Genomic DNA, 18594 nt, shown 5'->3' with positions numbered 1-18594 from the left:
CTCGCACGTCATCACTTCTTCTTTTTTTCAAGATTAGAAACAAACGTTTTACGTCTATAATATAAGGAAAAACATTTAAATTATGCGTAATAAAACATTCAATTTTTTATAATAAAACAATACTACTTGATTAGTAACATAAATAGACTGTGACACAAAAAGTTCCTTGACTACTTCTATAGTTAACACAGCCAACAACTTATTTGACCAATAAAACGAAATTTAAAAAGAAGACTTTAGTGTAAGTTCTAACCTCTAACCTTAGATCTAACTTCTAAAATTGGAAAAGTTTTATTTTTCTTTGAAATTTCTAGAATTTATTATTTTATACAGAAAATATTTATGGCAGCTGAAAATGTTGGTGTATCAGATATTAAAAAGATATCTGATGAAGATAGACAATTTAAAGTTAAAGGTAACAACAGTTTTTCAAAACGGAGCTCTTATTTATGTGCATTTCTTCAAATATGTATTTAAAAACTACTTATTATAACATACTATTTGTAGCTGCAATCTTCCTCTCTGGAGTATCTGGTATATCAGCCCTCATAGGATTTGGAGCAACATTAGCATCTGCAAAAAGGCAAGACCCAAAACATTTTGGAATTGGAATGACACCAACAAGAGAATTGTCCGAGACAGGGGCGTCTTTAGCATTACGAGCTCTAGGATGGGGAACTTTATACGCATTTGCAGGATGTGGAGTGCTGTTTTATGGTATTTGGAAACTGTCAGGAGCTAAGAATGTAAGCTGGCAATATATTGAGTGATAGTATTAATTAACTCTCTAAATATTATTTTTACTACTACTAAATACTACATGTTATTTATAACATTCTCAGCTGATTTCCAACTTCCAATTGCCACCCCATCCAGTTGTTCCATAGGTTCCCATCTACGTTTCTTTCTACCAGCTCTTTGACTATTACTAACTTTGCTCTAACTTTTTCTCAGCCCACCTCGATTTTTCTTTCATTCTGGTTCACTCATTCTTACCTGTGGTCAACAAATATAAAGTCTCTAAATATCATTTTTACTACTACTAAGTGCTACATGTCAGTTTATAACATTCTCTGCTGGTTTCTGACTTCCAATCACCACTTTGTCCAGTTATTCCATAGATCCTCTTCTGTTTCTTTCTCTCAGCACTTTGTCTATTCCCTAGCTCCAACTTTTCTCAGTCTACCTCATTTTCTCATTCTTTCTGGTTGCCATTTTAGTATTTCCTTTGATACTCATTGTCATTGTTCATCCATTCTGTGTATATGTCCGAACCAGATAAGTCATCTGTGATTGTTCACTTGATTCCCATTAATTCTTTAGTAGACCAGGGCTGATCTGTGAAAAAACATCTATTTTTGGATGTGAGAGGTGGCATTCGGATTCTTGCAGATAAAGTTAGGTGACACCTTCAATAGTAATAATTGGCTTATGCTCCTTCTCAAATATGCCTGGAACATTAATAAAAAAAATAAAATATTTAAAAATTTCGAAAAATGTCGATTTTTTTCTACTTTCTTTGCTTATAACTTTAAAATGATTCGTTTTGGAACAAAGTCATAAACAAATAAAATAAAGATAATTGAATTTTGTATGATATACGACTGGTTAAAAATGTCTTAAAGTATTATCCTTTCTGCAATTTAGCAATAAATACAAAATAAGGGGGCAAAATAAGCCTGTTGTTATTCAATGTTTTTAACCACTTTAATGGTACTTAGAACCTTAGTAATTCGCTTAGAAAATTCTTATAACATACTTAAACAGTCTACCAAATTTCATTAAAATCGACCTAATAGATTTTGCATAATAAATTTCCAATCTAAATTTTTTTAAAAAAAGTTCAAATTTTTAAAAACTTTCTGAACAAAAAGTAGACCATTTAGAAATTGGCTAATTTTTTTACATATAAAGAGGCGCTCTACCTATCTAATACACTTTACAGAATTATAATCGGATTATTTAAGAGGCCTCAGCAATGTTTTAGAATTATACACAATTTTTTGGCTTATAAACAAATAGCTTTCTTTAAAAATAAAAAAATTAATTTTTAGCAATGCAAACAATCAAAACCGGTATAATTTGACTTAAACTTTTAAATTCTGTCAGCAGAATTGCTTTTTTATTTTTTAATAAAAAGTTATTCGGGTTCAAAAATTGCAATTTTTCGATTTTTTGAAAGTTCAACCGCGTTTATCTCGAAAACTATGCATCCTACGAAAAAACTTGTAAGAACTTTTTTGCTTAGAATTGTCCAAGAAATACAAAAAAATGTTTTATTTTGCGATAAATCGCTGTTATGTAATTCCTCGAGCTCTTTATTTATATCAATCTTATCGACATCCGAATCAACTGTTACCCAAAAAATTCGTGTTCTACGGGTCAAAATACATAAAAACACTTGGGTAAGTCCATCTATATACAGGAGGCTGTTGCATCCCCTCCTAACGACAGCACTAATTTGTTTATAAGCCAAAAAATTGTTTATCATGTTAAAACATTGCTCAATCTGCCTAAATAATCCGATTTTAATTCTGTAGGGTGTATTAGATAGGTAGAGTGCCTGTTTATATGTAAAAAAATTAACCAACTTTTAAATGGTCTACTTTTTGTTCAGAAATTTTTTAAAAAATTTGAACTTTTTTAAAAACATTTAGATTGCAAAATTATTATGCAGAATCTATTAAGTCGATTTTAATGAAATTTGGTGGACGGTTTAAGTATGTTATAAGCGAATTACAAAGGTTCTAAGTGCAACCAAAGCGGTTGAAAAACATTGAACAAAAATAGGCCTATTTTGCCCCCTTATTTTGTATTTATTGCTATTTTGCAGAAAGGGTAATAATTTAAGACTTTTAACCAGTCGTATATCATACAAAATTTAATTAACTTTATTTTATTTCCCTACAACTTTGTTCCAAAATGAATCGTTTTAAAGTTATAAGCAAAGAAAGTAGAAAAAATTTGATGTTTATTGAAATTTTTAAATATTTTAATTTTTTTGTATTAATGTTCCGGGCATATTTGAGAAGGAGCATAAGTCAATTATAATTATTGAAGTTGTCACCTAACTTTATCTGCAAAAATCCGAATGCCATCTCTCACATCCACCTCAAAACAGATCTGTCCTGGTCTATAGTGCATTTTTGTTAATAATCCTTTCCCTTCTAGATCTTCCTGCTGCTATTCTCGAATAACCCATTTCCATTGCTATCAGTGTTGCCAGTGTTTCAGTGGCCATACCTTACAGCTGTATAGAGTGATACTTTTCACTATAGTCTCATATATCCTCTTTTTATTTTTCTGCTGATATGTTGGCCCCATAAAATTGTTTAACATTGTGATGGCTTTTCTACCTGCCATATTTCTTTCTTTTATGGCTTTACTTAATGCTCCATCATGCAAAATATTGATACCTAGATATTTGTAGTTTTAGCAGTGCTTTATCATGGTCATGTCATCTAATATGAGTTCTTTTTGTTGTCCTCCAATGCACAAGTATTCAGTTTTCTTTTTATTGACTTCTAGACTCCATATTTCACACTCTTCAATTAATGTCTGAGCCATATAGTTTAACTGGTCATAAGCTTAAGACATTATTACTTGATCGTCTGCAAAGTTGAGCATATATACCATAGTGTTGGTGAGTGGTATCCCCATTGTTCTACATTTTTGTGTCCATCTTTTTAAAGTACTGTCGAGGTCTATTTTAAATAAAGTGGAGGACAGGCAACATCCATGCTTTATTTTTGTTGTGGTTTGATTGTATAGTACAGTGGTACCTCGATATACGAGCGCCCTAATATACGAGTGTTTTGAGATATGAGCTGCCGAGCAAGCGATGTTTTGCTTTGAGATGAGAGCAAAATTTGAGATACGAGCAACCGCTTTTTATTAAAATTCATGTCTCTTTTTGACTACCTACTTCTAACATGAAGGATGTGATAAAGGGTATAATGCCAGCTAAGGGCGTTACAATAATTTCCAAGCTCCGGACCTCTCTCCATGAAAAGATGGAAAAACTAATGTTGGTGTGGGTGACAGAGAAGCAGCTTCAAGGAGGAACCTTAACACAAAGCATCATATGTGGGAAGGCATGAGCGATTTATGAAAAGGAGGAAGAAACAAACCTCTTTGGACAGTTTTTTTAAACGAGCTGCAGATGAAAATGAGCAAAGTGTAACGAAAAAAGCGAAGACCACTGATGAAAATTAAGCGCTTCCGTAAGCACCTCACTTTTTCTTATGTTTTACAGAATATGTATGTATTCTTCTTGTAAAAACATTTTTCTTATTTAAAAACACTTACCAAAAACAACTAAAGTAATTTTTTTGGGACTGGAACGGATTAATGACATTTCAGTTAATTTCAATGGGGAAAATTGCTTTGACATACGACCAATTTGACATACGAGCAAGGTTACGGAATGAATTACCCTCGTATGTTGAGGTACCACGGTACCAGGCCCGGATGTTCCTAAAAACGAGTTTTCGTCTGCCGAGCGCATGACGTCACTCACAGAGTAATCGCTGGCGGGATATAAGGAAACCAATATAAATAACGTCAAACTTCTCTTATTTTATTCAAATTATAATAGGTAAAAATCTGAAATTTACACAGAAGTTACTATATATGTAAATACAACTTTTTGTCAAAGAGATTTTAAAATAATTACCCACAAATTAAAATTAAAAAAGGTATTTAGAAGACCAAATAAATTTGTAAAAGTAATTAAAAACTAAACAATTAATTAAAAAATATATTCGAGCATTATTTTAAATATTTAGTTAGGTTTGAATAGAGAACATGAAATAAATAAGTGCTGTTTTCGAATTAACGTTTGTATAAATAAAAGCCTTATTCCTATACTTATTACTAAACTTAGGCAAGTATGCTAATAAAAACGTATGAAATATGCGCATATGCAGTAGTTTAAATAAAAGATGCATGTTGTTTTCACCCAATTTTGAAAAAATGTGAAAACGTTGAATTATTTACGTATGTCTGTCCGTACGTCCGTCAGTAGACACAACTCTTCCGTCATTATACCAGGTAGAATGACAAGTGAGGTGTCGAATGAAAGCTTATATTCCAAGGATGGTACTAAAGGTGAGAAATTTGACCTAGGACTTCCGGTTTTAGAGTTGCAACCGGAAGTACTGTTTTAAAGTCACCGGAATAGTACAAGGGATATATTATTCGATGCGCCTTAGCAAAACGAGAACAAATATATACTTCCGGTTTCATGACTGTCTGTCCGTCCATCCGTGAATATAACTCCTCCGTTACTAATACAGATAGAATGACAAATGAGGTCTCGAATGAAAGCTTATAACCCAGGGATGGTGGCAAAGATCAGACATTTGACATCGGACTTCCGGTTTTAGAGTTGCAACCGGAAGTACCTACCGTTTCAAAGCGATATATTATTTGACGTACCTTAGCAAGATGAGAATAAATGTAGAGATACTTTTGGTTCTTATATCATTTTCGGTTAAAAAGTTCTAACCGGAAGTTCCATATAATATAATCGCAGAAATAGTACCTGTGACATAACAATCAAATCGTATTGAAGAGTCGAGCTTGAATCTTTAGTTCCGGTTTTGAAGTAATCGATTCTGTATCTTTTACAGTTAGAGCTCCATTTTCCCGCCCCCTATGATTTCCCGGAAATCGGGAAATTTAAAAATGAAGAGAAGAAATTGGTTTTTAATTATTTTTCACTCTCTTTTTTATTTTTCTATTTTATCTTCATTATTTTTCAATGCAATTAGTATTATTAAAACGTATACATTTGATTAAATATTGAACATATTTAGAAACATTCAAAAATTTAAAAGAAAATTTTAAAAACAGGAAAATTATAAATTTGTGTTTAATCTGAATTTTCGTTGTTTTTATTATTGAAATAAGTTTTAGGAAAACAAATTGTTCAGTGTTTGATCTTTTCAGCTGATTCCTTTTTTGTATAGAAATTTGCTGAAATTATAAACACACGTTCGCTTTCTGTTGATAAAGGTCAGAAGGTCTGATGTTTTTTAGTGCAGTGAGTAATTTTGTAAATGTCCGGTTAGCTGATTTGAATTGTCGTACAACGTGACCTCTTTTTTAATGACCGTTTATAATTTTTCATCGCATTCTTCATAGAAAATTTAATTAAAAATTAATATTTACAATATAATCCTGGACCCTTCAAAATGAATCAGATCTTTTGCATAAACAATAGAATGTTTATGCTTTAAAAATGTAACTAAAAAATGAAATATTTTAAGTGGAATTTGTTTCGAGCTTCTGTCATATGTCGTATAATCCGTGTATAATATTAATATACGACATAATAAAATATAACGGAAGCTCACAACAAATAAGAAGTGTGGAAAAGTCCTATTTAAAATGATCCCTGGGAATCTGTAAGAATACCCGGGTATCAGGATTTCCATTTTTTACTGATTTCCCGGGAATGGACCTCTACGTACAATTTATGAGATTTCTGTATATGCATTTTAAATACGGGACACCTTGTAACATTTTTAGTAACTTACGTTTCTCTTGAGGTTGAGGGCGTATTCAGTTTAGATTATCAAAACAAACTTGGGATAGGGGTAAATTCTGGGTAGTCTTTCAAACCACGATAATTTTTGGGAGTGTAACAAAGTGTCTTAAATTGGTTTCATAATCACTCTCCAGAAAATGTTTGGAACAAATAACAGCGGTTTTAACGTTCACTTTGTCTCTTCTTTTTGTAGCATGTAACCACTGCTTGCACAAACTAGAGTCTTTGGGAAATCGGTAAAACTTGACGCTTTTATCACACAGATTTTTCTTTGACTGATTGTTAGAATTACACGTACACACAGCACACCTCATTTTAATAAAAAAGAAGCCAAAAAACCTCAAAAAAACACAATTAAACGAATTTATAAGCGAAAACGTATGTCAACTGTATGTGTACTGCACGCTAACTTTTAAAACAACTCTGTGAGTGACGTAGTTCGCGCCAAGGAGGATCCGCCCACAAATGTGCACCATCCTATCTCTGGTTGAGTGTATCGTGCCACTGTACTTTGAAAATAAGCCACAATTTAACTTGAACATGATTCTTATTGACATTTCCACTTTGGAGGTCGTTATCTAAATACAAAATTTTTTATGTACAAATAATATCTAAATAGCCAAATTAACATAGATTGTCCTGTGATATGTGTATCTGAGGTTTTCGAAAAGTTAGGGACTCTTCCTAATAAGCTAATGATTGGGGCTGATGGCATTCCAAATCTTGTTTTAAAACAGTGCAAATATTCATTATCTCAGCCATTGTGTAAACTGTTTAATTTGTCTCTATCTACTGGAATTTTTCCCCATATCTGGAAAGAAAGTTATATCTCGCCTATATTTAAAACAGGCTCCAGAAATGATGTAAAAACTATCGTAGTGTATCCATACAATCATCTATCCCAAAATTATTTGATAGTCTCATGTATAGTTATTTGAACTGGCATTGCAAACACATCATTATTGATGAACAGCATGGTTTTAGAGGAGGTCATTCCACAATGACCAACTTGCTTCTATACCATGGTAGGTTGTTGGATGCCTTGGAGAGGGGGTATCAAGTTGATGCTGTGTATACTGACTTCTCCAAGGCATTTGATAAGGTCAATCACTTGTTATTGGTTGAGAAGCTGAGAAATATAGGTTTCTCTGATAGATTGGTGGAATGGTTGCGTAGTTTTTTGTGCGATAGAAGGCTAGTAGTTAAAATCGGTAACTTTATATCTAGAGTGATTGAGGTATGTTCAGGGGTTCCTCAGGGGGGACACTGCTCTCCTTTGTTATTTAACCTGTTTGTTAATGACCTCAAAAAGGTCTTGAAGTATTGTGACTTTCTCATGTTTGCTGATGATCTCAAATTATTTTTAACTATACGTAATGATCTTGACATTAGTTTACTACAAAAAGATTTGGATAGTCTTTCTCAGTGGTGTGAACATAATCTCTTAGACCTTAATATTGATAAATGCCTTCAGATTTCATTTCATAGGAAAAAAAATAGAATACCATCATTCTATTCTATAAATGGGCAAAATCTTAAAATAAATGAGGTAGCTAAAGACTTGGGTATACTATTTGACTCCAAACTGAATTTTAGTGATCATATAGATAAACTAGCAGTAAAAGCGAACAGGATGTTAGGTTTTACACTAAGAAATTGTAAAGGGTTATCTTTGGAGGCAGTGAAGACAGTATATGTTGGGTTGGTCAGATCACAGCTTGAATATGGGTCAATTATCTGGTCTCCTCAGTATAATGTCTATAAGTCGTTACTGGAGAGTGTGCAACATAAATTCCTACGATATTATAATTATATGTTCAATCTGAATATGATTCCTGACCACAACTATTCTCATATTTTAAGGTATCTTAAACTGGATACATTAGAGAAGAGAAGAACCATGTTTGATATTTGCTTTGTTTTCAAACTATTGAATGGAAATATATCATGTTCAGAAATTCTTTCACAAATCAAATTTGCTGTTCCACAGAGAATGCTTCGACAAAATAACTTATTTTTTATTGGCTTTCATGCAACAAATTATGGTAGACACTCATTCATGAATCGATCCCTAGAGTTTATGAATAGAGAAGATAGATTGGATGTGTTTAATAACTCTTTTCAGTCATTTAAGAGAACTCTTTTGGAAATATGTTAATGTTATATTGCTATTACATATGTGCCAGTTTATTAGTGATAACTTATGTACCTAATGGATTTATTATTTAAATAACTTTTTGTTCATTCTGTATGTGATATATTTGTACCTATATGTATCTTTTAAGCTTTTTTTAATAGGATGCTATTTAGATTAGTTTTGATATAGCCTTTAATCAAAAATGTACTACTATTTTTTTTTTGTAATGGGGGTTTCCCGTCTAATAATAAATAAATAAATAAATATAATATAGTATACACATATATCTATAGACAAAATACAACACAGAAATGCCAGGAAAAACTGTTGTGTTGTATATTATGTTACTTATACCATTTTAGTGTTTGTATTGTGTTTAATTTTGTGGTTTCTTTGTTTTAGTTACAAGAATTCAGATATAAAATGGGTTCTGCTCTTCCTGTGATACCTAGGAATAATCCACCTCAAGGAAGGACTGAATTTAGTGGATTGAATGATCTCTTAGACTACTTGCAACATCAAAAAGGTGTAAACGACAAATAAATTATTAGAGATTATGAAATTTTAGTTGTTTGTTCAGTTTTATGAATAATAACTATGAGATATTTATACATAATATATGTGTAAGTTGGAACCATGTGGAAAACTTTTTTCTTAGTAATTTTATGAAAAAAGTTATTCTTTATATACAAAATACAAAAGCCTTATAATACTGTTAAACTTTGATATCTGATGGTTGCATCTTAGGTTTTGGACCATGCAGAGTTTTTTTTATGCATTTTAATGTATATTATAAAGAACGACTTTTTTTCGTAAAATTAATATTTTTTTTATTTATTACGGGAAAACCCCATTAACAGTTAAAATTAACAAACAATAATGATAGTAGAAGAGTTATATTTGTAATAAATAAAAATGAGGTTTGGTATGGGATGTAATTGAATATTAAAACATACTTTTTAATGCAAAACACCTTTTTAATATAAACAATTTTCGATATTGTGAAATATAAAGGTACTTTACTCTTGAGCAAAGTTTATATTTGTTGACACATCTTTTAGATTAGTAAACTACACTAAACTAAACACAGCAAGATTAATAAAAATTAATATCTGATGGTTGCATCTTAGGTTTTAGTAACTTTTAGAATAACTTTTTTTAGTAAAATAAATAATAAAAAAGTTTTCCATATGGTTGCAACTTAGGGAGACAGACAGACGTATATAGATGTATAAAAACAAAAGTAGTAGACTGCAGTTTATTTTAAATATTAAATAACCTGTGACCTCTTACAGATTCTAGTGTTCATATTTATTTCATTTCCATTTTCAAGTTGTTCCTTAAGTATGGTAGATTAAGTGGCCATATGTTAAAAAATTAGTAACATTTTAAATTCTTTATTTATTTGTATTATGTTAAATCTTTGTAAATATTGTTAATAAATATTTATTTCCTTACAAAAATTGTATGCAAGATTATTTTTCTGGTTAGTATTCCTTTAAGATCAACTGAAAAGAAGAAAGATTGATGCCACTGAAAATGTTCTGTTGAAGAAAAATGTTACGAATTCTGTGGATTGACCACAGGGTAAATAACTCAATTTTAAATGAGCTAAAAGTCAGCAAACGGTTCTCCAGCAAAGTCAATCTCCAACAATTAAAATACTTTGGATATGTTTTGAGAGCAAACACAGAAAACATGCAAAGACTTATTATCCATGGAAAGGTAGAAGGCTAGAAATCAAGAGGAAGATATCTAACAAGATACATCAATCAAAGTCGAGGAATATGCAAAAGATCCATACCCTATTCATGACCAGAGAGAGATCTTTGGAGATGGAAGTACACGACCTCACTGTACAAGATTAATTATTATCATTCTTCCAAAATCATATGAATAAAATAGAATTTTAGACAAACCTATGGTGTTTGAGATTTGAGCATGTATAATTAATGACAATGTTTTTATCTAAGATATTGTACCTACCTACATTTATTATGAGGCAGGGTTGAAACATTTTAAGGCTCTAATGAGTAGGTATGCAACAATGGTATGTTACTACAAATCATTAGTTATAGATATCCTAAACCTTAAATTTTTATTCTCAGATGATCGTCTACTAATTATTCAGCAGTATAGAGAATTTAATTATTATTTAATGAATCAATAAAACGTCAAAATTTGTCATTCAAAATTTACCTTATTTTTTGTTCTACCCTGGTATAAAATAAGTCCTATCTTTTTCGTTCCTTATTGGTCCGTAACATTAGTGTCCGCATTTTCAAATCTAGCAGTCAGCTGTGAAGTCACCACTCAAAAGTCCACTTCCACTTCCACTTCTTTTTTTTGGCTTGCATACAAGTGCATCTGCCAGCACATTTCTTTCGTGTTGCAGTTGTCTTGCTCTTAGCAATACTGCAGCACTCTAAAGACAAACAAGAAGATTCTACGCTTTTTTTTGACAATTACTTAATATGATAGGTTATGTTTCGGCTAACGGATTTTAGTATTTTATTTCCTGTTTCTTTATTCTTAAATATTAAAATCATTTCTTTAGACGTTCATAATATCTAACAAATTTATACGTATAGAAATATACCCTGTGATGAGAGATGTTAGTTTAGACAAATAGAACAACATAGGGATAAAACTCTTCTCGCTCCGGGGTAACGGCAGAGCTTTCACAACCCGAAATGTTACCTCGGTTAGACTAGAACCCAGGAAAGGATAGGATAAAGAAATATGGGACAATTGAGTTTGTATTTCACAAATTGACCTTGTTAATATTTAAATGAGTAACAATTAATTTTAGTTGATCAAAAGTTAGATTGCAAAGAATATCTTGTATATTAAAACTAACTGGGACCCCTAGTTTTTTTAGTTCATCTCTAAGATCAAACTGTGTACCTTTTCTTATGGGACATTGCAAAAGAATATGGTCTATATTCTCCTCTCTTCCACATTCACAGAATGGATGATCTTTTATTTTTAGTCGATATAGATGTGATCCTGTGCAACAGTGCCCTGTCCTCATCCTTATTATATTAGTCAGGTGTCTTCGGTCTATATAGGGAAATTTTTTAAACCAGGGTTTATCTGGAAATGAGGGTTGAATTCCAGAATACCATCTCCCTTTAGTCTGTGTCTGTGATTTCCAGCATATGTCATGTTCCCTCCTTATTTTACTTTTCAATATTGGCCAAACATCTGTGTAGTTTATTTTCATACTTTGTGGGACATTAAGTACTCTCCCAATATTTGCCAACTTATCAGCATATTCGTTTCCCTCTATTCCTGAGTGACCGGGGATCCAGCACAATTTATATTTTTTGTTATCTGAGTTTGCCTCTACTAATAGCTGTTTCGTTTCTAATGTGGTATGATCATTATTTGCATTTATGCCAACTTTTGTTAGTTTCTGTATAGCACTTCTGGAGTCAGTAAAGACAATACAATCAGTAATACCTCGATTCAGACATTCCTTTACCCCCTTGCCAATAGCCACTATTTCTGCTGTGCATATATTCAATGCTGATGGTAATCTAGATGAGTATGAATAGTTGATATTGGGAATGTATACACCGTAGCCTGTCTCTGCTTCCTTAGCATTCCCACTTTTTGATGCATCAGTATAGATAAATAGGTAGTTTTCACTTAATTTCTCTGTTGCTGCTTTGAATATCATATTTTGATGATGATCTGACTTGCTGATTTTTAATTGCACTGTGGGAAGTCGTGTGTATTGTATGTCCATGTTGAACGAGAAGCAGGGTATCACATTTGCTGTGTGAATTATACTTTTGTATGGTTCTAGTTGGTCAAGTGCCTCCACTAGGTATGGTCTCTCTCTTTGTTTCCAATATCCTATCTTATAAGTACACGCTTGTTTAATATCTTTGATTACCTTTAATATCGGATTATCTTGAATGCTGTACATTTTTGTCATAAATTTCGTTGCCAACCATTTTCTTCGAAATTCTAGTGCCATCTCTGCAGTTTCTGCCAGCAATGCTGTTGTAGGAGTTGACTTCATGCATCCGAGGATAACCCTTAGGGCTTGAAATTGTACTGTATCTAGCTTACGCAAGGTGTTTTTGTTTGATGGTTTTATGAATATGCTGCCGAAGTCCAAATGGGATCTCACCAGACCATAATATACCAGTAGTAAAGTGGCAGGGTCCCCACCCCACCAAACTTTCCCTATTGCCCTCATTACGTTAATACCTTTAATAGCCTTACTTCTTATGTTTTCTATGTGGGGGTTCCAGTTAAGGTTTTCTGTGAGGGTGACTCCTAAATATTTAATTTCTTTTTTACGAGGGATGATCTGCTGATCCATAACGATTTCTGGATATATGTAGCTATTACTAGTTTTTGCAAACCATACTACTTCACTCTTGTTTACTGAAATAGAGAAGCTGTGTTTCGCTAGCCATTCACTTATGTCTGCAAGAATTAAATTTGATCCTATTACTGCTTGGATTGGGTTTTGATGTTTGTTTAGCAGTACTAGATCATCTGCATATGACAATAAAATGCATTCCTCTGGTATTATTTCATAAATCGAATGTATATAGATGTTAAATAGTAACGGACTGAGTGGTGATCCTTGTGCTAAACCTTGTGTTGTAAAGGTCGGACCTATGAGATTTTCTTCCTCATTTTTGACATATATTTTCCTGTTATGAAGAAGCTTGAATGTAAGGTTAGTTAGTTCTATTGGGAGATTTAAATCTAACATTTTTTTATAAAGTATATAAATGTTTACATGATCATAGGCGGCTTTTATATCTAGGAAAATTCCCAACACACTTTTATTCTCTGAAAATGCTGCCTGAATATAAGATGTAAGAAAAGCAATATTAGTCTGAATTCCCATACCTTTTCTAAACCCTGATTGGAAGCTGTTGAATGTATGGTTATTTTCCAATATCCATTCCAGTCTGTTTTTAATAAAGTGTTCCATTATTTTGCCTACACATGATGAGAGGGCTATGGCTCTATAACTATCTACGAGTTGCGGATTTCTGGTAGGTTTGAGAAACGGGAGTATTATTTGTGTTTTCCAGCTCTCAGGAATCTCTTTTCCCTCTAGTGCCTTATTGTACATATGAAGTAAGCTTTTTAAGGCTGCCTCTGGTAAATATTTGATCATTGAATAAGTGATTGCATCAATGCCCGTTGCTGTGTCCTTTTTATTGTTTATACCTTGTTTCAGTTCACTCATGGAGAAAGGATTCTGGATCCTGTTGTTTGCCACTATCGTAAATTCTGGATCTATGTTGCATACTGATAGATTTGTTAAGATACTTTCACTGATTTGTGTGTTGGGTAGTTTTTTTTTATACCCCTGTTGTGAATTATAGAATTTTTTAACTGTACTCCATACGTAGCTCATATCAGAGTTTCTATTTAGCGTTGCACAGAACTTTCTAAAACTGTCTCTTTTTTTCTCCCTTAGAAACTTTTTTGTTGCTGCTATCATTTTTTTGGCGTGGACATAGTTTTCAACTGTGAATTGTGTCTTGAGCCTTAAAATTGCTTCTTTTCTGTCTCTTATTTTTTGTGAGCATTCCTGATCCCACCAGATGCATCCTATTCTTCTCTTTGTTCGATTTTTCATTGGAATAGTCATATTGGCTGCTCTCTCCATTGTTTGAATTAACTCTCTATATTCCAGCTGTTCTATATTTGCTGTTCGGTTTAATATGTCCTGGTACTCTTCCCAGTTGGCTCTTTTATAATTTTTCATTCCCCGATTGATGTTTTCCGGATTAATGTTTATGGAATTTTGTATAACTAGTTTTGTGGGGTAGTGGTCACTGAAGCCCAGGTCGTTTATTACTGTCCAATCACATTTGTGGGCTTGATTACTGGAGGTCATCGTCAGGTCTACTGCACTTCTCCTTTGTCCTGGTCTGGTGAGTCTTGTTGGAGTCCCATCGTTATGTATAAAAAAATTGTATTCATCAACAAATTCTTCTATATTGTTACCATTTGTGTCAGATATTTCACATCCCCAAGCAACATGATGGGCATTGAAATCTCCCAAAATGATGATCGGTCCTTGTAGCACCTTAATTAGGTTAGATAGTTTGTTTTTTGTTATTTTATTGGTGGGATGAGAGTATATATTTACTATATTATAATTTTGAATTTTAATTATTATTATTCTAAATTTGTTGGTTTCTAGGTTATTTCCACATTTTAAAATTTCGTACTTTAGATTTTTTTTAATTAGTGTTGCTATACTAGTACCTTCATTCATATCATTTCTGACTATATTATAGGTTTTAATGTTAAATTTATGTACCGGTTTTAGAAAGGTTTCATTGAGTAAAATGACATCTGGTTCCTCATCTCTGATTAGTGATATTAAATTACTAAAATTAGAGTTTACACTACGTATGTTCCATTGAATAATGTTAAGGTTTGTGTTATCCATTTTTATACTAATGTGTTAGTTACTTGCAGATGAGAACTGCATTTTTTGTTGATCTGATTATATAACTTGTTATTTTGATTACTTTTCTGGCCTATCCGAATCTTCCGAAGATTTGGACAACTCAAAGTATGTATTAATTAGATCCCTAATTTGACATTTATGTTCTATTGGTGTAATTAAAAATTTTTTATAATATTCTTCAACTCTGTTCAGATTATTTGACTCTATTGACTGTGTACCTGACCCAGCAGGATCTTCTTCTCTATCTATGTTTCTATATGGACTAGATTGAAAATTTTGAAATTGTGGCCTGTGTTCTGCCCTTTCCTGTCTTCCATTGGGGTATGATAATACTCTGTTATGTGCTGTTTTGTCAAAACTGACTCTCTTTGTTGGAGGAGAGGCGTTTGTCGTTGATGCATTTGCGTATGTTCTTTTTGACTTGACAATATTACTGCTATTGATATAAGATCTTCTTTGATTTATCTGTATATGATTGTCCGATTGTTGCCCCTTGTTTTGTGGACTGGGGAATTCTGTTTGCAAGAATCTAAATGTTTGTGCTGTATTGGATGTATTAGGTACATATGACTTAGGGTGCAAAAAATTGGCCTCATAATGTGTTATATTTTCGTATACCATGGTCTTTTTAATGTTGCATTGCCTTTCATACTCGGGACATTTTCTGCTGGTAGCCTGGTGTTCTGTCGATTTGCAGAAGTAACAAGATATTCTACATGTCTGTTGTGCATTTTCTTCGGTTTCATGTGGGTTGCCACAGTTGTGACATTTTTTTATGCTTTTACACTGCATTTTTGTGTGTCCAAAAGCCAGGCAATTGAAACATTGGGTGACTCGTGGTATGTAGGGAATTAGCGGAATTGATAAGTAACATAATTTTATATTTCTAGGGATTATTACCCCTTCAAATGTTATTAAGATGGTCCCCGTTGGAGAGTACTCGATTGTTCCGTCTTCATTGGCTTTTTTCGTGGTAAATCTTTTTACATCTAATATCTTAAAAGGGCTTTCGCCCATATTTTTGATGTTTTCTTCTGTAAATATTGGGTTTATATTCCTAGCTATTGCTTTACAAGTTACCGAGTTTCTTGGTATATATATTTTGTATTTGTCATTTAGTTTATTATTTTTAACAAAGTTATTTGCTGCTGATGCAGATTGAAATATTATTCCTAATTTGTTTTTACCTTTTTCTTTAACCTCTAAAACATCTTTAAGTTTTAATTGAAAAATATCTTTAGCAATTTTTAGATGATTATAGCGACCTACAGCATGCCCTTTTTCAATTCCTTCAATAATTACAATAAATGGCCCTATAGCAGAATTATTATAACTTAAATTAGTTAAAAAAGTCTCCGTTTTATTATTTGTATCTTTTTGTTCGGTTTTTTTATTCGTATCCATTAAGTTCATATCAACATCTTGACTATTAAAACCAGCAAAACCTTCAAGGTCAGGAGGGACTTTCCCCCCGGAATCCTCGGTCATTATTAATTACCTTAAATATTTTATACTCTTATCTAAGCGTGTTAAATACAAATGAAATTTAAGAATATAAATGTAATATACCAATAATATTAAAAAAGAAAAGGTTTATTAACAGAGGAAAGGTTAGTAGATCTCACCACAGGTTTCAAATTTGCCTCCTGATGCGAATCACATCCGTCACCTTTCACTGCCACCGAAAGAATCCCAACTCAAAAGTCAAAACTGTTACCACCTGTCACAATTTTCAATCTGTCAAAGTCAACTGTCAAAATTGTTGAGTCGTGAATGTCGGATAATCTTCACTTTTTAGGAGTGTTTCTTGTTTATTTGTAAAAAACGATAATATGCGTATCTCTAAACAAGATGATATATTAAATTCTGTCCAATAATGTGTGTTGTGAAGTGTAACAAATATGAAAAAGACTACACTTAGAATATGAGTTAAAATTGGTTGAAGATTCCTTTGTATTTAGTTTGTAAGTGTATTTTCTATTAATTGTTGTCTAAATCTAGATTAGGACATTAGGAAATCACCTTTAAAACGTGAACTTGTAGGTCTGTCGTAGGAACGATAATTGGAAGATAAACATACTGTCACATATAAATATCTTTGTATTACCTATTGCTTTTTCATTTTTATGTAATTTAGTAGCACAATTTGAGATCTATTAATTTAGTTATTAAGTTGTTTTCTTTTAATCAACGGAGTCACAGTTAACCCAATTCGTCATAATTGCTTATCAATTTAATCACTTATTCCAAGATTTAATCTTTGAAGTAACAATGAGCCTGGGTATGTTGTGGAGTACATTGAAACATCTGATTGTGAAACAAATGCATCATTTATTTTATTAAACAACAAAGTAATTCTCAAGATTTATTGTTTATGTAGGAAATTATTATCTGGGAGATTGCTTTTTTGTGTTACACAACAAAATATTTTTTAATGTTTGTTAGCATCTACAATGGATGACAGTATTTAATAATAATGGTTATTGGACATAAATATAACAATATCCATATCCATAGAATAATTAATCATAAAATCTGAATGAGACAAAAATCATTTATCATTTAAAACGCAGTATCTGCAAGAAAATTGAAAATCGAGTTTTTGCTATATGTGGTTTCCTTGTGACCTTATTTATGCTTCTGCAACGTCTGAAAGCAATATCATTTTATTTACTACCAAAAAAAACCAATTGGAATAGGCTGTATGTGTGTATTAGAGTCCTGAGAAAAAACTGAGAGCCAATTTCTCGGTTTTAAGTTGGCTACACATACCGCGTTTTATTTGAGGACGGCCGTGTAGCCCAAAAGTTGTCTTTATACATATAAAGACATTGGCTCGTATGAATAAAATAGGTAAGAATGTAGTTACCTATAATATAATATACTCCAAAAGTATATACTCCATCTACTCATGTACTGTGAGTAGAAACTCATCACAATATTTTTATACATATGAAATAGAGTATAAACTTATACAGTAAGGTCTCGTTTTATGCTGTGGATATGTTCTACAGAAAAGCGCATATAAAAAAATCGCATAAAAAAGATTTTATTTATATTGAAAAAGTAGGGATACATTCCGTAGTTTTCTAAATTCACATAAAATGGTGGACGTTTCTCCACCAAAAATTGTATGTGTTTGATGTTATTTTTCTCCATTAGGCCAAATAAAATCTTAAAGAAGGAATTAAAAATGAAGACTAACGATATTGAAATTGCAAAAACCTCTTCTAATAAAACATAAAACTTTTTGATACTTAATTAAATGTTTCAATCCAGAAATCAAAATGTGCTGTTTATTATACAGGGTGTCCAGAAACTCTACCGACAAACGAAGACAGGACATTTCTCAGATAATTTTAAGACAATTTAACCCAATTCACCTAGTCCGAAAATGCTTCCTAAGGGAGCTAGAGCTCTTTGAAGATGGCGTCATGT

The 18594-nt window shown here is 32.1% G+C and overlaps 2 protein-coding genes and 1 long non-coding RNA gene across 5 annotated transcripts in view; 2 read left to right on the top strand and 1 right to left on the bottom strand.

Annotated features, from left to right (window-relative positions):
- Positions 1 to 43: 43 nt before the first annotated feature.
- Positions 44 to 9252, top strand: LOC114324614 (transmembrane protein 242). Its single transcript, XM_028272482.2, has 3 exons — positions 44 to 415; positions 508 to 746; positions 9093 to 9252. Exons 1-3 carry the CDS (start codon positions 343 to 345, stop codon positions 9231 to 9233), a joined length of 453 nt encoding a protein of 150 aa, XP_028128283.1. The 5' UTR covers positions 44 to 342; the 3' UTR covers positions 9234 to 9252.
- Positions 9253 to 11191: 1939 nt separating this feature from the next.
- On the bottom strand, positions 11192 to 16832 carry LOC126887625 (uncharacterized). Its single transcript, XR_007699118.1, has 2 exons — positions 16782 to 16832; positions 11192 to 11260 (listed from the first exon to the last, which is right to left on the bottom strand). It is a non-coding gene; the product is annotated as an uncharacterized LOC126887625 (long non-coding RNA).
- Positions 11215 to 18594, top strand: part of LOC114324612 (palmitoyltransferase app) — a 47430-nt gene continuing 40050 nt past the window's right edge. For 2 of the 3 annotated variants that reach the window (XM_028272480.2, XM_028272479.2), the window contains exon 1: positions 16848 to 17120. The gene's annotated coding sequence lies outside the window, so the exon portion shown is untranslated. Of the gene's footprint in view, positions 11446 to 16847; positions 17121 to 18594 lie in introns of those variants that run through there. The other variant, XM_050655198.1, reaches the window with a different exon arrangement.

Source organism: Diabrotica virgifera, chromosome 1, assembly GCF_917563875.1.
Source record: "Diabrotica virgifera virgifera chromosome 1, PGI_DIABVI_V3a".
NCBI lineage: Eukaryota > Metazoa > Arthropoda > Insecta > Coleoptera > Chrysomelidae > Diabrotica > Diabrotica virgifera.
The sequence above is the reverse complement of the archived record's forward strand: the minus strand, read 5'-3'. Positions and strand labels throughout refer to the sequence as shown.

What these genes read in the sequence shown, in the direction of transcription:
- LOC114324614 (XM_028272482.2), top strand. Translation starts at nt 343, where the DNA reads ATGGCAGCTGAAAATGTTGGTGTATCAGATATTAAAAAGATATCTGAT. An exon ending in TAGACAATTTAAAGTTAAAG is followed by an intron (nt 416 to 507) that starts GTAACAACAGTT and finishes TACTATTTGTAG; the next exon opens with CTGCAATCTTCCTCTCTGGA. An exon ending in AACTGTCAGGAGCTAAGAAT is followed by an intron (nt 747 to 9,092) that starts GTAAGCTGGCAA and finishes TCTTTGTTTTAG; the next exon opens with TTACAAGAATTCAGATATAA.